We start from the raw sequence: 21,797 nt of genomic DNA, 5'->3' as shown, positions 1-21,797 counted from the left end.
TTGCCTTTTTCAATAAGAGTTAAAGCTCTATGTCAGATGTTAACACTTTTTGAATAAGTTCTGACATAATGAGCATCTAACTCACATGATCGATCAGCTGTTTCTGCTTTGACAGTCTCGGCTTGGCTCCCATCTCTGTAAATACATGATGGCTCAACAAAAGTTTGGGTAAAATTTGAGATACATTTGGTGGAAATACGCCAATAGTTTGATTAATCTGTACACAAACATAAATATAAAAACAACAATTTATCAGTGTGGCTCCTGAGCTAATTACCTCCTGGCATAGAAGAAGCTAGTCCTGCAAAGCCAGACCACTGATCTCCACGGGGCTCAGTACTTGGGAAAGGTCTGGCTCCACCAGTATCATTCTGTTATAGTGAGAAAAAACTGCCTCGCTTGATTTTATTTCTCTAAATCAATCACAAAAGTCTTGCTCCGCTCTAAGCCCAGGATACAGTGACGCAAAATAGTGTTGGAAGGAACTTGTTTTGGTGGAACATTTGCATGTGGGGAGGCAAGATCGGGCATCAACATGTCTAAATCCAAGCAAAAGAAAAGGTAACAGTTGCTAGCTTGTCCGTACTGTTAGCAACCCAGGTGCAGCTCAGAGGTTGTTGATGTTTCCTGGGGACGCTGAACATGCAGATAGCAGATGCCGCAGTGCCGACTGCAACAACCGACCAATGGCAGGCTGATACCTGCAGTGCATATCCAGTGAGTCCGACTACAACTGAGCTAGGAGCTTACAGTGGTATCAATCATCTTGTGAAGCTCTCAGCAAGAAAGTGAATTTTCCAAAATGTCAAAGTGTTGATTTAACCCTGCCTTCACAGCTCTGACTGGCTCGGTTGCTTTTCCAGCAGAAGGGGGTGAAATATGCTGCGAGTCTGAGGTCTGGAACCAGGATGATAAACAGCTGATCTTCCAATAATTTGGAAGAAATATGGAGAATACTGAGCTTATGGACATTTTGACGGTTAACTTCACTGTTAAACTGGCTCACTGTTTGAATCTCTTGTTACTGCTGTGAATCCAAACTGCTCCAAGCCTGATAAAAACTACAGTGATGAGCTGTTTCAGGAAAATTAATAAGGATTTTTCAAAAAAAAAGAAGAAAAAAAACCTACATATTTGTGAGGTGTTTTTAAAGGTTTACGTCTTCAGTAGTTTGGGCCACAGGCAGGAAGTCAGACAGTACTGCGAGACGGACATCGTTGGTTTGGGTCTGTACAATAATAAAAATAAAGACAGCAGGTATTAGTCTCAGCTGTCGGCTCCTCTCGTCCTCCTCAGCTGAAGAAATCTTTGGAAATGGCCTCCACAAAGTTGGGAGCCGACATGAGGATGCCAATCGTGCAGAGGATGGTGAAGAGCGAGAACGCGACCAGACACAAGCGGTCAATCACTGCTGCAGCAAACTTCCATTCGCTGCACACCGTCTCCTCCTCGTCCTGGCCGCGGAAACGCCTGGCGATGTACCTCACCTCCTCCAGGATCTGGTTCAGTTCTGCCTCCAGAGTCGAACCCCCGATTGCTCCTCCTCCTGCTCCTCCGCCACCTCCTCTTCCTCCGACCCCGCCCCCTGCCCTCAGCACGTCATCCTCCCCTCCCACGCCGCCTCCCACTAACCGTGAACAGAGGAGCTCCGGTTCAGTCGGCGGGGCGTAGTGCAGCCCCTCCATGCCCCGGAAGCCGACATACAGGAGGTTGCCATTGGTTACCTGCGGGTGATGTCGCAGAGAGCCCTGACTGACGCTGAGCTCCAGGCTGGACAGGCTGCCACGCCGATGCTTGGCAGCGTTGTGGCACGCCAGACGGACCTTTGCCTCGCCAGGACGCCGCATCCGCAGGAACCAGGCGCACCAGTTCAACAAAATAACACGAGTCTGAAGAAGAAAAAGAAGAAGAAGAAAGAGGAAGAGGAGGGAGAAGGGGAATAAAGGTGATTAAAAGTTGTAGCAAGAGTATATTCTCATGTTTACAGGTTTGGAAAAATAATTTTTGGAATTAACTGATGAAATTTTAGTTAAGTCTCATTCCCAATTTGTCAGATACTGATGTTTTGTCACTGTTCCTCAGCAACTCCTGCACAGACGTGTATGGCACGTGTTGCCAGCCCTCCTCCTTTTTATCGCCCTCTCCTTATTTCCTCTGAGGATCACAGTTCAATTTTTACACCTTTTTTCTTTTCATTATTACAACCTCTTTCTGTCACCACACAGTGTGTATCAGTCCTACAACTCCAAAAGTTTCCTGCTTCCACCTCTATAACAATAAACCAGACCCTCTGTAAAGAAGAATTTCTGTTTCTTAAAGAAAGTTTTGAAGGAAAGGTGGCATGCATTTTGTAAAAGCTACGACTTCAATTTTCTTTCAGGAGCAGGGGAAGAATAAATGAATGAAAGTAAATGGATGGAGCTTCGTTGGCTCAGTTGGTCGAGCATGCAGCACATGTACAGAGTAGAACTTTAATCAGGCCTGAGAAGTTCAGCTTGACAAAGCCCAAGCCTGACAAAATTCAGTCCAAAACCAACCCAAACCTGTCCTTCATTAGCATATTTCAGTCCAAACCCGATTAAAGCCCAGTACTATTCTTAACAAGCTTCCCTCTATGTACCAAACAGTAGGATTTGACAGGGACGATACATGGTGGGAATCTGAACTGGCAATGACAAAATTGGGGACAAAAATGAGAAAAGAAAAAGATACTAATACTACCACTACTACTACTACTGCTAATAATAACAATAATAATACAGCCCAAACCTGACATAAGCCCATGAAATATGTAAGAAATGTGGCCCAACCTGAAACAAACCCTTCAGGTTCTGTCTTAATAATCTTAAAAATCTTTAAAAAAAAAAAAAAAAAAAAAAAAAAAAAAAAAGAAAATGGATGGACATTAATTTATGCCAAAGATTTGCACAAGTTCACACCAGAGGGGCGACTTGTTCTCTATTGAAGATAGATAAATAAATATATAGATAAATTGAAGATTTAAGTTATTTAACATAAATGTGCTGTTGCTGTTTGTTATTTTGATTCTATAAAAATCACTGAAAACTGAGAAACAATGTCAAAAATTCAAATTTTTTCAGTTCCTCTGTATTTTTGAGGTCTTAAGGTTGGCGAGTGTGTGGCTTTTGAAGTAGTTTATAGAGGGAGAAAATTTGCTTCTGCATCACCGTCAGCTGCAGCCAACCAGCTGAGTTTGGTTGTAAAAGGGACTAGAGTTATTTCTTGTCATGGCAACAGTGAGCTCTGGCTTCATAACTTCAGATTTTGATTGTAAAACTTTAACAAAAAACTGTGAATGCTTTTATTTCATATTTTTGGCAAATGATCCTGGTATAAGCAGGATAATCAACTTATAGTTGTGTTTGAAATCATTTCACGGAGCGTCAGGTGGTTCTTTGACTCCATGTCGTACCTTCAAATAATTTAACAGAATCACTTTAATCACCAAATACAGGTGTACAAGGAATTTGCTTTGGTGTCAGGGTCAAGAAGACAGAGATGATAAATGTTCAAATACTACAGAGGAGGGGATATGTTGAATATGCACACATCTCATACGCAACGTACATTCACTGTCGGTCATATGTTTTGGGGGTCATGGGTACTCGCCCTATTCCAGGGGTGTGTAACATTTACAATCAAAAGAGACATTTTTGGACAAAAAAAAAAAGAAAAGAAAAAAAAAACTGCTTGGAACCACAGCTTTCAAATTCTTTTTTGTTTTTGCATCCACAGTGAGTTTATGGAGATTCAAGACGACTTAAGTAAGATTTAAGTTTACCTAAAGAAAAAAGTAAATTATCTCAAGAAAAGATTAGCAGTTGTTAAAAACTTTTTCAGCTTTTTCAAAACTTGAATTGGGCTCAAAGCTCAAAAACTCGTACCTACAACAATGATGAATGAAAATTAAAATGTCAAAAAATAACTGTTATTTATTTCCATATAAATATTTGCCAAAGTCACATGGAGCTACTGGAGAAGGTTAAAGAGCTGCAGGTCCCAAACCTCCACCCTATTCTGTCATGGAGGTATGAGGAGGTTTTGTGGCTTTAGTAGTCAAGTTTAGCCCTACAAAGGTCTTTTTAAGTCCTTCAGAGTCTACAGCTCCATTTTGGACCAAACTGCACTGACAAGCAAAAGGTTGTGCATGAAGATTCACCACAGTAAGAAGAAAGAGGTAAAAAAAAAAAATCTATTGAGAGAAATAAGCTTTGAAGCTGCTCGAGGAGGAGGAGGAGGAGAAGAAGTTTACTTATTTGAAACTTCACTTGACAAAATGCCGTCCAAAAATATTTGCATAAAAACAAGCTGATCAAAATTCATTTATGCAGAAACGTGTTTATGCAGAAAAAAATGTGCAATGTACATGAGAGAGATATGAGTTCATGTGTGACATGTACAGTCTCTGTGTGTGTGTGTGTGTGAGTGTGTGTGTGTGTGTGTGTGTGTGTGTGTGTGTGTGTGTGTGTGTGTGTGTAGCAGGAGTAGGCAGATAAAAATAGAGCATGAATAAAGTGGATGTGTGGCTGCTCAGCTCTCAGAGGAAATCTTCTCCTCCAGTCCAATATTTCACTTCACACTCGGCTCATTAAATATTTAGCTGTCAGGCTCCTCGCTGTTGACTGTCTGAGCGTCAGAACATCAGTCAGACCTGCTGCAGGCCGGTCACTTCTGACAGCAAGGTCAAGTTCACCAACACCTTCAAACTTCTTTCATTTTACACCAGGTTCACTTCACTTCCTTTCCTTTCTTTTCCACTTCTTTCCTTTCCTTTATAATGTACCTCAATTATTTTATTTTATTTTCCTTTCCTTTTCTTCCCCTCTTTTATTTATTTCCATCCCTTCCAGGCTTCTTTGTCCTTTCTGTTTCCTACTTTCTGTTGATTTTCGTTTTCTTTCCTGTCATTACACTTTCATGAACATGAAGCTAAACAGTTTCTTTAAATCTACTACAAGGAACTTTCTTATTGTGTTGATTTTGGAGCCCCTGTGGACAAAAGTGGTAGTGTTTCCAATATGACATGAAAATTATCTAAGTAAAAATGCCTTCCTACATCTTTTTGATTGTCTAATGTATGAATCACTGTAAGTTTCCCTGGAAAAAGTAAAGACAGGTTCAATTTCATCTGATTTCAAGGAGAATCAAACCTGGTGGCAGATATTAAAAACAACTGTACAGAAACAGTTGATCTTCTCGTGGATGGTTTTGTTAACTTATATAGGTTATATAGAGGCATCAGTAATAAATTGAGATTTTTATAACCAGTTAAAATCTCCTTGTAGTAGCTTGAAGTTTGGTAAAGTCAAGGTGTCATAATAAAGACATGAAGGCAGGAATTAAATAAATGCTCAAATTTCTACATTTTTCAGAATCATGCATGGAAAAAATGATAATTATAAATCCCTTTTGTTGTCTGAGACAGTTATTGTTGGTTGAAAATAAGCCCTTCTGCTCTCTAACTTGTATTAAACTATGCAATTTTAATTTCACTTGAGATTTCTTTGAAATAATTAAAACTCATTCTGAAATGTCAAAATCACAGTGGAGCCACCGTGTGGCCCATGCAAACATTTTCCACCTCAGTTTTCATTTTCTATTGAAATTACAGACTGAACAGTGAGCTGAACATTGAAGTATTTGTGGGATTGTAGAGGGACTGTAAGGGGACTGTTGATCAATAGATACAATCTGTAATATCACTGATAGCACTGGCCTCTTTTCTTATGTTGTCTATTTGTAGTTGGATGTTCTTTTAGCTGCTGTTGGCAATACTTTCATTGTAAAAAACAACAACAACAAAAAAAAAAAACAGAAGTAAAAGCGGATCAAACTTGTTCTTATCTTCCATCAAGGTATTTCCCAATCAAGCATTAAAATCTCACCTACATACCTGCACTGAGAGGAGGAGCAACACTGAAAGAGGAGATGCTTCAGTATCACGTCTTCAAAAAAAAAAGAAAGTTTGTCAACAGCAGAGCTGCAGTCGGGACAATTCTCTCTGTTTCTCAACTGAATCTATCAGGTTTTTCACAACAAAACCAAACACTGGTGAGTACACTGCTCTACAATGACACTAAAGTAACTACTAAGTTGACCATATAAATAATGGTATGCTATAAAAATGTAAAAACTAACACCAGATAAACTAGTCCTGCTAAAAGCTAACTGCTCTAGGTTATATGTCCTTTGGATTGTCCAAAGAGTATTTCATGAGTTCAATTTCTTTTATTGTCTGTAAAGGGATAACACTGTTGTTCTACAACTGAAAAATACAGGCCTCTATGTCACACAGAATTTGCTAAGTAGCCTTGAACTTCAAACCATTTTCTTTTTCTCAGATTCACTGTTTCTACTGATGTTCACCTTTGTAAGGATGTACATCTGATAATATTTACTGTGTTTCAAGGACTGGCATGAACTCAAAGCCTCACCTCTAATCATACCGGAATTTGCACATACCACTGCTGAACTGCACATCTGAGCTCTCTATCTCTTGCAGCATAGTTTAGGACCTGACTGTGTCATGAGATGTCTTTGTACATCACAAACTGAATACATGCATGTTGCAGTGATTTATTCATGGACATCTTCAGCATTTATTTGCATTGCACCTTTTATCAATATGACGTGGTTCTCAGTTGGGTGCAAAAACAACAGAACTCAGAATGACTCTCCATATGTTCTAAATAATCATAGTTTGATGTTATTCAACTAATACTCATAAGATGTATTTAAAATGTAGTTTTTTTTATATTTGTTTTGTCCTTAGAGTGTAGATATGTCTACTGCCAGCTGTCTGCTGACTGAAGATCAGTTTCTGTGCTCCATCTGTCTGGATGTCTTCACTGATCCAGTCACCATACCATGTGGACACAACTTCTGTAAAACCTGCATCACTCAACACTGGAATATTAATTTCCAGTGTCAGTGTCCCAACTGTAAAAAAGTTTTCTACACAAGACCTGAGCTGCAAGTCAATATTTTCATCTCTGAGATGGCTGCTCAGTTCAGACAGTCAGCTCAACAGAAAGCCAGCAGCAGCAGATCAGAGCAACAAGTTTCCAAACCAAGAGAAGTTCTCTGTGATGTCTGCACTGGAACCAAACTGAAGGCCCTGAAGTCCTGCCTGGTGTGTCTGGTCTCCTATTGTGAGACTCACCTGGAGCCTCATCTGACAATGTCAGGCCTGAAAAGACATCAGCTGATCGACCCTGTGGAGAACCTGGAAGGCAGGATGTGTATGAAGCACGATAAACTGCTGGAGTTGTTCTGTAAGACCGACCAGATGTGTGTCTGCATGCTCTGCACTGTTTTAGACCACAAGACACATGATGTTGTTCCTCTAAAAGAAGAATATGATGGAAAGAAGGCTGAGCTGGAGAAGACAGAGGCTGAAATTCAGCAGATGATCCAGAAGAGACGACTGAAGATTCAGGAGATCAAACACTCAGTGGAGCTCAGTAAGGAAGATGCAGACAGAGAGATAGCAGATGGAGTTCAGGTCTTCACCGCTCTGAAGGAGTCTGTTGAGAGAAGCCAGACCGTGTTCATCGACACGATCAAAGAGAAGCAGAGAAAGACAGAGAAACAGGCTGAAGACTTCATCAAAGAGCTGGAACAGGAAATCTCTGAGCTGAAGAAGAGAAGCACTGAGCTGGAGCAGCTCTCACACTCTGAAGACCACCTCCACCTCCTCCAAAACTTCCTGTCTCTGAACACTGCTGCTCCACCCACCAAGGACTGGACAGAAGTCAGCGTCCGTCCACCTTCATATGAGGGGACTGTGGTGAGAGCTGTGAATCAGCTGGAGGAGACGCTCAGTAAACAGATGAAGAAGCTGTTTGAGGCCGAGCTGAAGAGGGTCCAGCAGTATGCAGTGGATGTGACACTTGATCCTGATACAGCAAATTCATGGCTCATCCTGTCTGATGATGGAAAACAAGTTAAACATGGTGATGAATGGCAGAATCTCTCAGACAATCCAGAGAGATTCAATAGTTGTCCTAATGTATTAGCAAAGCAGAGTTTCTCTTCAGGAAGATTTTACTATGAGGTTCAGATTAAAGGGAACACTGAGTGGGATTTAGGAGTGGCCAGAGAGTCGATCAACAGGAAGGGAGAAATCATTGCGACTCCTCAGAATGGTCAGTGGACGATATGGTTGAGGAATGAAAATGAGTACGAAGCTGCTGCTGACCCTCCTGTCTGTCTCTCTCTGAAGTCTCAGCCTGAGAAGGTGGGGGTGTTTGTGGATTATGAGGAGGGTCTGGTCTCCTTTTATGATGTTGATGCTGCAGCTCTTATCTACTCCTTTACTGGCTGCTCCTTCACTGAGAAACTCTACCCACTCTTTAGTCCATGTCTTAATCATGGTGGTAAAAATTCTGCCCCTCTGATCATCTCTCCTGTCAATGTGATTTGAACAAACATTTGATTCATCATCATTTAATCATTTAATCTAATAAATGTATATTTACTGGTGATGGACAGTAAAAAAAAATTTTTTCTGAACATATTTTTCTTTGATATGTCACATTGCCACTTACTACTACATCACACCATTTTTGCCACACTGATTTATATGATCTAATTCTAATAACTGCATTAACTGCCTTCAAGACTGTTAAATCATCAGAAAACAATGTACACAGAAATAAGAAACATTTGTTAGTTCATTAAATGTCTGGATGTCAAATTCAAATCTTTTTATTGTCTGATCATTGTATATATAAGAAGTGTCGCATACTGGCACAAATTACTGAAGAGGATTTTTCAAAAATGCAAAAGTTATTTTATCTTTTTCTTTTCAAATAAACAAAATCAAAGTAAAATTTGATTGTTTGATTAAGTTTTTGTTTTTGTTCGATATCAAAGCTGAAAAACAGCTGGTGGTGTTTCTAATGACGACCAAATCATGTGATTAAAAACATCATCAGCTGTTCTCAGATTGAGTCTACGAGCTCCAATACAGAAACAAGAGCAGACATATGTCACTTTCCTACCATCAGAACGACCACACCCACTTTTAGGTGAAAACTAAAACTAAAAAACTACAAATAGAAACAGTGGTTCCACTTCATGATTGAAAGTGACAGATGTCAGAAATACATCACATACATTACCATAAATTTCCACATGAAATATCTTTATATTGTACTGAGCTGTATTTGCTGTTCTTGTCTCCTTCATGTTGCTCTGTTATACTGTTTTGTTTCATACTTGTATTAATTTGTTGTTTGTTTAGTTTCACATCTGTACTATTTTGTCCTGTATCCTGCAATAAATAAATAAATACATCACCTGGAGCCCCTATCTCTTTATTTTCTTCTATATAATGACAAAAAGGGTTAAAAGGGTTTAAAAAAAATTAAATATCAAAGTCTGAGCTTGATAATAGACTGATGGTGGGACTGTAGTTTGTCTGTAAAAGGAGTTTTAGAGCCGAATGATCCAATATACAGCATGTTTTTAAAGATCAACTGTTCTGTTGTCATTTTGAAGTTGTGTTGAAGGATTTCCTGTGATTTTAAAATTATTGCTTCCTTGGAATTTATCACTCTTCTCTTGAAATTTCCAAGGTTGAGATTCCAACAAATAAAATCTGATTTCAACCACAGAACTGCAGAAAATAAATTACAGACTGCTGTCTGATGTTTTCTCTCATATTGATTACAGGTAGTTTAATCCCTGAGACTTTCAAATATCTACTCTGTAAGATTTTTTAAAATTATACATGAAAATAAAAGTGATACTTGTGAATCTCCTGTGTTTTCTTAGACACACTATGGATTTCTCAGCGTTGGAGGGTATTTAAGGCCTACTATCTTTTCTATATATTCTATCTATTTTAAATCTCCAAACTGACACAGAACCTACCTGTGGCTCAGTGACAAAAGTTTTCCATCTTAGTTTTCTGCAATTTTCAGTAGTTTTCTGTCATAAGATCAATAAGAAATCTTTCACATAAACAAAGTGTGATAAACAGTTAGGAAAGCATCAGAAAAGTGAAATTAAACACTAAACAGTGAGCTGAACACTGGATTGTTTGTACAGGAGTGTTTTATATGTAATTGTATACCTCTATTCTCCTCTATCATGAAGGAATAAAAACTGTTCAGACTTGTTCTAAAGCCATGTCAGGTTATTTCCTAATGAGGTAACAAAGCTCCACTTACAGAGCTGCACTGAGAGGAGGGGAAACACTGAAAGAGTTTCAACACCACAAGTCCTGAGGAGAAAGTGAAAGTTTGTCTGAGTTACAGCAGAGCTGCAGTCGACACGTCTCTCTGTGTTTCTCTCTGAAGAAAAATTCAACCGAATCCATCAGGATATTCTCAACAAAACAGCAGAGTCTCTGTCAAACACTGGTGAGTAACACTCACTGCCCTACAACACCCCACAGACCACACTGACTGCACTCCTGCTGGTTAGAGCTTCAACAGGCTGCAGTCACAGCTAGATTTATCCTAAGATCATTTACAGACATGTTTCTGGTATAAACTCAAAGCGTCCACCACTCAGTGGTGAACCAGGACTATTAGACTATTATTCTGAATTTCTTTTTATCATTCTTATTTCTCTGTTTCAGTACCACACACACAGTTACATGTGACATACATCTCCAGTGATATTATTTATCAACATACCAACATATACTGTGCTGCGCTGTTGGAAGTAGCTTTAAAAAAGAAGTTTCAAGTATCTGAAAATTGTTTTTTAATAGACTTGGGGGATGAGCACAATTTCAGTCTCTGAAATAATGTCTTACTGAAGATATTTCTGGTCTTAGAGGAAGCTTAAGAGGATGATTTTTAGTCCCACCCACTGTAAATCAAATTGTGATTTGTTAATTCACCTGTCACTCTCTAAACAAACACACAGGCTGTGTCTTTCTGTCCCAGTGATGCAATCATAACCGATTAGTAAACCGGCTCTAATCTTTCTCTGCCTAGAGACAACAACAAAAAAATCTGATTGGATAATATTTTGCTGTTTTCAGGACAGTTACACTTTCATTTTTGAAGCAAAGCTAATAGAAAATGAGTTTTAAATTAGAATTACAAGCGAATAGCTTAATAATTAATGAAATATAATATATTTAAATATAACATTTGAAATACTGATATGCTAGACCTTCTCTGAAGCCCTCAGGGTTTCCCTCAGACTCCACTGAACTAAACATCAGAGCTCTCCTTCACTACAGATTACTGAATACATGCCCAGAAATGTAATTTATTACATATTCTATTGGAGTGCTCAAGTTAGGAGTTCAGATTACTTTTGGATTACTTCATATTTATGAGTCCATTTCTCTCGGTCACTCTGAATGTAGTGAACTCTTGCTTCTGGGAATGACCTCACTGCAGAGATCAGTTTGCTCAGCACCATTCAGTGACCACAAACAGTGTTTTACGTAAAAAAAACGTTCAAAAGATTATAATATGAGTCTTGTGGTGAATAAATTGATTATATTTGTGGCTAATTAACAGTCCATATTGGTTATTTGGGCTAGTTTATTAGCCAGCTAGTTAGCCAAACTAATGAGCAGGTCAAGTCAAACTTTACACCCCAAAATCATGAATCACAATTTGCCTTGTGGGGTCTTTACAGTCTGCACAGTGTACAGCTGTCCTCAGTGTTAGACCCTCATTATCATGACAGATCACAGGACCAAGACAAAAAAGAACTTAAAGAACTTAAACATCAAATTTAACATGGAGTCTTTTGATGTTGAAAGCAGCAGGTTAAAGGCAGCAGAGCTACACTGAACTGTAATATTGTTACCTTCTTGAACATGTTTGTCTGTGAAATGTTCTCTTATGTTTCCATGAAAAAAAACACAGTCCTGACAGTGTTTCCTCTCATGTCTGTGGCAGCTGCACTGTACATAAAAATCGGTTTATTGAAATGCATGTCTCATATTAATTTGAGAGAAAAACAAATCAAGTAATCATTTCAAGTAATATATATTTGAAAACCATGAATGTATTCAGAATAACACAAATTTGAACCATTTACTTTAAACGTGTATTCCTTTAAGCTCCAACGCTACTCGCAGCAGAGTCCAGGACCTGATGGTGATGATGAGCTGTCTTAGTAAATCAGGCGCTGAATACATGTAGACTGTTGCAGCAAATTTATGAACAACCAGAGCATTTATTTGCAATGTGCCATTTTCTCAGTAATCTGTCTTCAACTGATTCAGTGCAGCATCAGATCATCACATCACCTTATCATTTTCTAATCACAGTGATGTTATGAAATAAGTAATAAAAAAAATTATAATTTCAGTTTTGTTTTTTTCACAGTTTCTGTCCCCACACTGTAGATATGTCTGCTGCCAGCTGTCTGCTGACTGAATATCAGTTTCTGTGCTCCATCTGTCTGGATGTCTTCACTGATCCAGTCACCACACCATGTGGACACAACTTCTGTAAAACCTGCATCAATCAACACTGGAATATTAATGTCCCGTACCAGTGTCCCAACTGTAAAAAGGTTTTTAACAGAAAACCTGAACTGCAAGTCAACACTTTGTTCTCTGAGGTTGTTGCTCAGTTCAGACAGTCAACTCAACAGAAAGCCAGCAGCAGCAGCACATCAGAACAACAAGTTTCCAAACCAGGAGAAGTTCCCTGTGACGTCTGTAGTGGAACAAAACTGAAGGCCCTGAAGTCCTGCCTGGTGTGTCTGGTCTCCTACTGTGAGACTCACCTGGAGCCTCATCTGACAACATCAGGCCTGAAAAGACATCAGCTGATCGACCCTGTGGAGAACCTGGAAGACAGGATGTGTATGAAGCATGATAAACTGCTGGAGCTGTTCTGTAAGACCGACCAGATGTGTGTCTGTGCACTCTGCACTGTTGTAGAGCACAAGACACATGATGTTGTTCCTCTGAAAGAAGAATATGAAGGAAAGAAGGCAGAGCTGGAGAAGACAGAAGCTGAAATTCAGCAGATGATCCAGAAGAAACGACTGAAGATTCAGGAGATCAACCACTCAGTGGAGCTCAGTAAGGAAGGTGCAGACAGAGAGACAGCAGATGGAGTTCAGGTCTTCACCGCTCTGAAGGAGTCTGTTGAGAGAAGCCAGACCGAGTTCATCGACACGATCAAAGAGAAGAAGAGAAAGACAGAGAAACATGCTGAAGACTTCATCAAAGAGCTGGATCAGGAAATCTCTGAGCTGAAGAAGAGACGTACTGAGCTGGAGCAGGTCTCACACTCTGAAGACCACCTCCACATCCTCCAGAACTTCCTGTCCCTGAGCACTGTTCCACCCACCAAGGACTGGACAGAAGTCAGCATCCGTCCACCTTCATATGAGGGGACTGTGGTGAGAGCTGTGAATCAGCTGGAGGAGACGCTCAGTAACCAGACGAAGAAGCTGTTTGAGGCCGAGCTGAAGAGAGTCCAGCAGTATGCAGTGGATGTGACACTTGATCCTGATACAGCAAATTCCTGGCTTATCCTGTCTGATGATGGAAAACAAGTTAAACATGGTGATGAATGGAGGAATCTTCCAGACAATCCAGAGAGATTTGATTATTGTGCCAATGTCTTAACAAAGCAGAGTTTCTCTTCAGGAAGATTTTACTATGAGGTTCAGGTTAAAGGGAAGACTGACTGGGATTTAGGAGTGGCCAGAGAGTCGATCAAGAGGAAAGGAGGAATCACACTGAGTCCTCAGAATGGTTACTGGACGATATGTTTGAGGAATGAAAATGAGTATGAAGCTGCTGCTGGCATTGCAGCCCGTCTCTCTCTGAAGTCTCGGCCTGAGAAGGTGGGGGTGTTTGTGGATTATGAGGAGGGTCTGGTCTGCTTTTATGACACTGATGCTGCAGCTCTTATCTACTCCTTTACTGGCTGCTCCTTCACTGAGAAACTCTACCCATGCTTTGGTCCGTGTCTTAATCAAAGTGGTAAAAACTCTGCCCCTCTGATCATCTCTCCTGTCAATCTGGCTTGAACAAACATTTGATTTCCTACAAAAACATTCACCATCATTTAATCTAATAAATATATATTTACTGGTGATGGACGTTGCAATTTTTTTTTATGAACATATTTTTCTTTGATATATCACATTACCACTTACTACTACATCACACCAGTTTTGCCACACTGATATATATGATATAATTCTAATAACTGCATTACCTGCCTTCAAGACTGTTAAATCATCAGAAAACAATGTACACAGAAATAAGAAACATTTGTCAGTTCATTAAATGTCTGGATGTCAAATTAAAATCTTTTTATTATCTGATCATTGTATATATAAGAAGTGTTGCATACTGGCACAAATAACTGAAGACAATTTTTCAAAAATGTTATATATAAATGCTGTTATAAGATCAATAAGAAATCGGTCACATAAAGAAAATGTGATAAACAGTTAGGAAAGCATCAGAAAAGTGAACAGGAGTGTTTTATATGTAATTGTATACCTCTATTCTCTTCTATCATGAAGAAATAAAAACTGTTCAGACTTGTTCTAAAGCCATGTCAGGTTATTTCCTAATGAGGTAACAAAGCTCCAGTTACAGAGCTGCACTGAGAGGAGGGGCAACACTGAAAGAGGAGAAGCTTCAAAGTCACATGACCTGAAATGAAAGTGAAAGTTTGTCTGAGTCACAGCAGAGCTGCAGTCGACACGTCTCTCTGTGTTTCTCTCCGAAGAAAAAAATCAACTGAATCCATCAGGATTTTCTCAACAAAACAGCAGAGTCTCTGTCAAACACTGGTGAGTAACACTCACTGCCCTACAACACCCCACAGACCACACTGACTGCACTCCTGCTGGTTAGAGCTTCAACAGACTGCAGTCACAGCTAGATTTATCCTAAGATCATTTACAGACATGTTTCTGGTATAAACTCAAAGCGTCCACCACTTAGTGGTGAACCAGGATTATTAGACTATTATTCTGAATTTCTTTTTATCATTCTTATTTCTCTGTTTCAGTACCACACACACAGTTACATGTGACATACATCTCCAGTGATATTATTTATCAACATACCTCCATATACTGTGTTGCACTGTTGGAAGTAGCTTTAAAAAAGAAGTTTCAAGTATCTGAAAATTGTTTTTTAACAGAATGGGGGATAAGCACAATTTCAGTCAGAAATAATGTCTTACTGAAGGTATTTCTGGTGTTAGAGGAGGCCTAAGAGGATGATTTTTAGTCCCACCCACCATAAATCAAAATGTGATTGGTTAATTCACCTGTCACTCTCTAAACAAACACACAGGCTGTGTCTTTCTGTCCCAGTGATAAAGTCCTAACCAATGAGTGAGCCAGCTCTAACCTTTCTCTGCCTGAAGACAACAACGACAAAAAATCTGATTGGATAACTCTATTTTGCTGTTTTCAGGGCAGTAACACAGACAAACTAATGAGCAGGTCAGGTCAAACTTTAAAGGCCAAAATCATAAATCACCTTGTGGGGTCTTTACAGTCTGCACAGTGTACAACTGTCTTCGATGTTAGACCCTCATTATCATGACAGATCACAGTACCAAGACAAAAACAGAACTTAAAGAACTTAAACTTCAAATTTAACATGGAGTCTTTTGATGTTGAATGCAGCAGGTTAAAGGCAGCAGAGCTACACTGAACTGTAATATTGTGACCTTCTTGAACATGTGTGTCTGTAAAATGAAGGGGTGGAAGTAACTAATTACAAATACTCAAATTACTGTAATTAAGTAGTTTATCGGGGTACTTTCATGAGTAGATTTTCAAGTCTGTAGTTTTTTACTTGTACTTAAGTATTTATTATACTATACAATCTACTTAGTTACTTTTAAAATCATAGTTTTGTACTGAGTACAATTTGAATTAATAACCAAACCTTTCATCAACATTTTAGCAGCCAATAAGACGATCTGATCACAAACAGATCAATGAAAACCAAGAGATACAAACAAAAACAAAACGCTGCAGCAGCACAAAGTTAAAGTAAGGATGTTAATTATTAATCATTAATGATTAATTGATATTTAGTAGAACTGCAACAATTAATCAAATATTGAATTAATCTGGAACTATTTTGATAATCGATTAACTGTTTTCAGTTATTTTTTAATTTTAAAAAAAGTCTAAATTCTCTGACTTTGGCTTCTTAATTATGAATATTTTCTGATTTTTTTACTCGTCTCTGACAGTAAACTGAATATTTTTGTGTTTTTGGAGAAAACATGCCATTTGAAGACGCCATCTTTGGCTTTGGACAAAAGCGATCAATATTTTCACAATTTTTTTTTGACATTTTAAAGACCAAATAATGAATTGATGAATAATTGATTAATTGAGAAACTAACTGACATTTCATTTGACAGTGTTTTGTCTGGTGGAGCCATTTGTTGAATAAAGAAACTTATTAAACTTAAAATAAGAAAAAAAAAAGACAAAAAACAGAAAATATTGACAATGAGAAAAAAACATCTTCTGTTTCTCATAAATTATCACTGATTAATTGATTGTTCACATTTTCAAATACTGATTAAGGAAAATACACAACATTTGCAGCCCTTGAAGAGGTGATTGTGATCAGTGAGCAGAACAGATCAGGAGTTGGGAGGAATTTAGACTGAAGATTTGGAGAAACAGAAACTCTGACTGATAATGAATTAAACATCAACAGTTAAAAAGGAACTAGTTGTAGTTTTTGAGATGAATACTTTGTGCTTTTACTGAAGTATTTTTCTAACACCAGTATTTTGACTTATAACTGAGTAATATTTTAGTCATGTAACAGTACTTGTACTTGAGTACAGGTATTCAGTACTCTTTACATCCATGGAAAAATGTTCTCTTATATTTCAATGAAAAAAAAGCACAGTCCTGACAGAGTCCTGACTGTGTGTCTCCTCTCATGTGATGTGTGGAAGCTGCACTGCATACAAAGTTGTTTTTTTTTGTTTTTTTTTAATTTTTAAAAATCTGTTTATTGAAATACATGTCTTATATTAATTTTAGAGCAAAACAAATGAAGTAATCCCTCTCAGTAATTTATATTTGAAGACCATGAATGTTTTCATAATATGACCAATTTAAACCATTTAGTTTAAATGTGTATTCTGTTAAACTCTAACACATCTCGCAGCAGAGTCCAGGACCTGATGGTGTAATGAGCTGTCTTAGTAAATCAGGTGCTGAATACGTACAGATTGTTGCAGCAAATTCATGAACAACCACAGCATTTATTTGCCATTTTCTCAGTAATCTGTCGTCAGTCGATTGCAGTGTAACAGCAGAATTCAGAATGAATCTCCTTATGGTTTTCTAATCATAGTGATGTTGTTAAATGAATAACATAAATATATGTAATTACATATATTTGTTTTTGTCCTCAGAGTGTAGATATGTCTGCTGCCAGCTGTCTGCTGACTGAAGATCAGTTTCTGTGCTCCATCTGTCTGGATGTCTTCACTGATCCAGTCAGCACACCATGTGGACACAACTTCTGTAAAACCTGCATCAATCTACACTGGAATATTAATGTCCAGTGTCAGTGTCCCAACTGTAAAAAAGTTTTCTACACAAGACCTGAGCTGCGGGTCAATACTTTCATCTCTGAGATGGCTGCTCAGTTCAGACAGTCAGCTCAACAGAAAGTCAGCAGCAGCAGATCAGAGCAACAAGTTTCCAAACCAGGAGAAGTTCCCTGTGACGTCTGCACTGGAACCAAACTGAAGGCCCTGAAGTCCTGCCTGGTGTGTCTGGCCTCTTACTGTGAGACTCACCTGGAGCCTCATCTGACAATGTCAGGCCTGAAAAGACATCAGCTGATCGACCCTGTGGAGAACCTGGAAGACAGGATGTGTATGAAGCATGATAAACTGCTGGAGCTGTTCTGTAAGACCGACCAGATGTGTGTCTGTATGCTCTGCACTGTTTTAGACCACAAGACACATGATGTTGTTCCTCTGAAAGAAGAATATGAAGGAAAGAAGGCTGAGCTGGAGAAGACAGAAGCTGAAATTCAGCAGATGATCCAGAAGAAACGACTGAAGATTCAGGAGATCAAACACTCAGTGGAGCTCAGTAAGGAAGATGCAGACAGAGAGACAGCAGATGGAGTTCAGGTCTTCACCGTTCTGAAGGAGTCTGTTGAGAGAAGCCAGACCGAGTTCATCGACACGATCAAAGAGAAGCAGAGAAAGACAGAGAAACAGGCTGAAGACTTCATCAAAGAGCTGGAACAGGAAATCTCTGAGCTGAAGAAGAGAAGCACTGAGCTCCAGCAGCTCTCACACTCTGAAGACCACCTCCACCTCCTCCAAAACTTCCCATCCCTGAACACTGCTGCTCCACCCACCAAGGGCTGGACAGAAGTCAGTGTCCGTCCACCTTCATATGAGGGGACTGTGGTGAGAGCTGTGAGTCAGCTGGAGGAGACGCTCAGTAAACAGATGAAGAAGCTGTTTGAGGCCGAGTTGAAGAGGGTCCAGCAGTATGAAGTGGATGTGACACTTGATCCTGATACAGCACATCCATACCTCATCCTGTCTGATGATGGAAAACAAGTTAACTGTGGTGATGAGAAGAACAATCTCCCAGACAATCCAGAGAGATTTGATTATTGGGTTAATGTCTTAGCAAAGCAGAGTTTCTCTTCAGGAAGATTTTACTATGAAGTTCAGGTTAAAGGGAATACTGAGTGGGATTTAGGAGTGGCCAGAGAGTCGATCAACAGGAAGGGAGGAATCACACTGAGTCCTCAGAATGGTTACTGGACGATATGTTTGAGGAATGAAACTGAGTACGAAGCTGCTGCTGACCCTCCTGTCCGTCTCTCTCTGAAGTCTCAGCCTGAGAAGGTGGGGGTGTTTGTGGATTATGAGGAGGGTCTGGTCTGCTTTTATGACGCTGATGCTGCAGCTCTTATCTACTCCTTTACTGGCTGCTCCTTCACTGAGAAACTCTACCCATTCTTTGGTCCTGATCTTAATGATGGTGGTAAAAACTCTGCCCCTCTGATCATCTCTCCTGTCAATCACACTGAATAAAACATTGCATATAGATATTTGATTTCCTACAGAATTTCACCATCACTTAATCCACTAAATATATATTGGTGATGGGCATTACATTTAAAAAAAATAAGAAATTCTGAAAATATTTTTCTTTGATATGTCACATTGCCACTTACTACTACATCACACCAGTTTTGCCACACTGATTTATGTTTTCTAATTCTAATAACTGCATTACCTGCTTTCAAGACTGTTAAATCATCAGAAAACAATGTACACAGAAATAAGAAACATTTGTTAGTTCATTAAATGTCTGGGTGTCAAATATTCATATAAGAATAACAAGGAACATTTTCATGTTCCTTAAATGTCGTGGTAACAGATTCAAAATCTTTTTATTGTCTGATCATTGTATATATAAGAAGTGTTGCATACTGGCACAAATTACTGAAGAGGATTTTTTTCAATAGTTTTCAAAAAGGACTATTTATTAGACCACCAGCCAATGTAAGGTTTATGCCACAGCTGCCCTAAATTCACAGCATTGGGAATTAATTCATTTTTTTTTTGTGTGTGTAATGGTTAATACATCAGTGTGTAGAAGCTCTTTAACTGAAATGATATTTTTAATACTAAAATATAATTATTATTGTTATCCATTAATTTTCAAATTTACTGTTTTACAAGAAAACAGAAAAAAATAGTAAATCACATTATTATTTCTTGATTAAGATGAGAAATTATAGTTATTTACTTGCATTCTTGAACAGAAAAATTAGTTTTAGTGGTTGAATGTTATGATTAATTAATTCCTGACTTCTCAGAGAAGTCCACTGAGTTGGCTCAAATTTGGGCATAAAAAGGTGAATTCAGTTTGAAATTCCTCATTCCTGTTCAAAATGGTAAAACGTTGTGAGCTCACTGAAAATGAAAGAGTCCACATTGTCTCTGAGACAAACGGAAAGACATAAAGTGTCTCACTGTGTGGTCAAGTCTGCTTTGGAGTCAGTTGACGAGGCTGGTACAAAATGCACCAAGGAAGAGGCAGGAAATGAAAGTTAACTGAAGCAGACGTCAGACAGAGTCTAAAGTACTAGAGACAGAAGGAAGACCACTGCTGATCTTCAGGCAGAGATAAATGATTATAGATCAGAGTCTGAGAAAGTCTCCAGAATGACCAGAAGCAGATGACTGACAGAACAAGGCTTAAAGGGAAAGCTAGCTGCTAAGAAGCCATTATTGAGGCCTGCAAACATCCAGAAATGCCTCAGATCTGCCAGGGACCACAAACACTGGACTGTTGATGGCTGGAAGAAGGTACTCTGGACGGACGAGTCCAAGTTTGAACTCTTTTGTCAGCATCGTTGTGTTTATGTCCACAGAAAAGCTGGAGAATGTTTTGATGTCAGATGCATTGCACCCACAGTGAAACACGGTGGAGATTCCATTATGGTATGCGGTTCCATTTGTGGAAACGGCATGGGCAAATGAGTGAAAATTGACGGTATCATGAAGAACGTCTACCACAACATCTTAGTGCATCATGGGATCCCTTCTGGACTGAATCTGATTGATCGTGGGTTCATATACCAACAAGACAATGAGCCCAAGCAAACTTCAAAGCTGTGCAGAGACTATTTGACCAAGAAGAAGGAATCTGGAGTTCTGGAAATGATGGACTGGCCAAGTCAAAGTCTGGATTTTAATTCTATTGAACAAATTTGGGATTTATTAGAGTCAAAGATTGATCGCACAAAAAGTTTAAACTAAAGCAAGTCTGTGGGAACAGATAGCAACTATTTTAACTCAATAACAAAAGAGACTGCTGAGAAGTACATAAAAACAATATCAGAAAGAATGCAAGCTGTTATCAAGGCCAAAGGAGGCCGAACAAAATATTCAGTTTTTTGCTTATTATGTGTGAAAAAGGACTATTTATTTGTTTCAGTTTATTTGCTAGATAAATAACAATAACATTTTTAGTTTTAAACAAGTTTTTGAAAGATTTATAAAATACTTCTGTTCTCTCGTTTTTATGACAGGTGGTCTAATAAATTTGTTAAGAACTGTGAGGACGATTGAAAGGACACACATCATATTTTACATTAACAGAAATAAACTCACAGTTGTTGCATAAGCTTTTAATTTGAAACAGGAAATGTGTTTTTTTAGACAAACCTAAAGCAAATTTAACTTTCTTAATACTATAAAAAGGAACTCATGTCTAAGGCTACCTGAAACAGCTACAACATTAACATCAGTAATTTTCCACTTTGAAAGAGATATTTCTCAATAAAAACTTTTACTTTGTACCAGAATATATTTGTTTATTTGTTTGTTTACTTATCTTAACGCAAGGCAGTGAGAAAAATTACAGGTTGCTGAAATGTGAAAACGTTCAAAAATTAAAGTAAAAAGGAGTAAAAGGAGTTTTAGAGCCGACTGATCCAACATACAGCATGTTTTTAAAGATCAACTGTTCTGCTGTCATTTTGAAGCTGTGTTGAAGGATTTCATGTTATTTTAAATGATTGCTTCATTGGAATTTATCACTCTTCTCTTGAGATTTCCAGGGTGGAGATTCCCATAAATAAAATCTGATTTCAACTATATACTTATATACACACAACAGTGACTTCTGGAGCCATTTTTGTTAAAGAATTTTACTTCCACATCTAAAAACGACAAACCAGAAGTGAGGTAGATCGAGGCAGACAGGCCGAATAAGATCAGAGTTAACATTTATAAATATGGATCCTGATGCTAGTTTTCACTCTGAAA

General features: G+C 38.6%; 4 protein-coding genes across 7 annotated transcripts in view; 3 read left to right on the top strand and 1 right to left on the bottom strand.

The window, feature by feature from the left end:
• Nucleotides 1-175: 175 nt before the first annotated feature.
• Nucleotides 176-21,797, bottom strand: part of LOC146317038 (neuronal acetylcholine receptor subunit alpha-7-like) — an 87,383-nt gene continuing 65,761 nt past the window's right edge. For both annotated transcript variants that reach the window (XM_084733937.1, XM_084733938.1), the window contains one exon: nucleotides 176-1,889. In XM_084733937.1, coding sequence (XP_084590063.1) covers nucleotides 1,293-1,889 — 597 coding nt within the window. In that variant the 3' untranslated portion in view covers nucleotides 176-1,292. The remainder of the gene's footprint in view (nucleotides 1,890-21,797) is intronic.
• Nucleotides 6,036-19,049, top strand: LOC146317043 (E3 ubiquitin-protein ligase TRIM21-like). 3 transcript variants are annotated; one of them, XM_084733932.1, is made up of 2 exons: nucleotides 6,036-6,072; nucleotides 17,394-19,049. In XM_084733932.1, exon 2 carries the CDS (start codon nucleotides 17,403-17,405, stop codon nucleotides 19,047-19,049), a length of 1,647 nt encoding a protein of 548 aa, XP_084590058.1. In that variant the 5' UTR covers nucleotides 6,036-6,072; nucleotides 17,394-17,402. The 3 variants fall into 3 exon arrangements, with proteins under 3 accessions (XP_084590058.1, XP_084590061.1, XP_084590059.1); XM_084733935.1 differs by lacking the exon at nucleotides 6,036-6,072 and adding an exon at nucleotides 14,644-14,775; XM_084733933.1 differs by lacking the exon at nucleotides 6,036-6,072 and adding an exon at nucleotides 14,651-14,775 and having other exon boundaries at nucleotides 17,401-19,049.
• LOC146317045 (E3 ubiquitin-protein ligase TRIM21-like) lies at nucleotides 6,788-8,446 on the top strand. The gene has a single exon (XM_084733929.1). The coding sequence runs from the start codon at nucleotides 6,803-6,805 to the stop codon at nucleotides 8,444-8,446; it is 1,644 nt and encodes a 547-aa protein (XP_084590055.1). The 5' UTR covers nucleotides 6,788-6,802.
• LOC146317044 (E3 ubiquitin-protein ligase TRIM21-like) lies at nucleotides 10,286-14,341 on the top strand. Its single transcript, XM_084733936.1, has 2 exons — nucleotides 10,286-10,391; nucleotides 12,353-14,341. The coding sequence occupies exon 2, from the start codon at nucleotides 12,355-12,357 to the stop codon at nucleotides 13,996-13,998; it is 1,644 nt and encodes a 547-aa protein (XP_084590062.1). The 5' UTR covers nucleotides 10,286-10,391; nucleotides 12,353-12,354; the 3' UTR covers nucleotides 13,999-14,341.

Source organism: Lutjanus erythropterus, chromosome 13, assembly GCF_056507025.1.
Source record: "Lutjanus erythropterus isolate fLutEry1 chromosome 13, fLutEry1.hap2, whole genome shotgun sequence".
Classification (NCBI taxonomy): Eukaryota; Metazoa; Chordata; class Actinopteri; order Lutjaniformes; family Lutjanidae; genus Lutjanus; species Lutjanus erythropterus.
This window is presented reverse-complemented; position numbering and strand designations above follow the sequence as displayed.

What these genes read in the sequence shown, in the direction of transcription:
- LOC146317044 (XM_084733936.1), top strand. Translation starts at nt 12,355, where the DNA reads ATGTCTGCTGCCAGCTGTCTGCTGACTGAATATCAGTTTCTGTGCTCC.
- LOC146317045 (XM_084733929.1), top strand. Translation starts at nt 6,803, where the DNA reads ATGTCTACTGCCAGCTGTCTGCTGACTGAAGATCAGTTTCTGTGCTCC.
- LOC146317043 (XM_084733932.1), top strand. Translation starts at nt 17,403, where the DNA reads ATGTCTGCTGCCAGCTGTCTGCTGACTGAAGATCAGTTTCTGTGCTCC.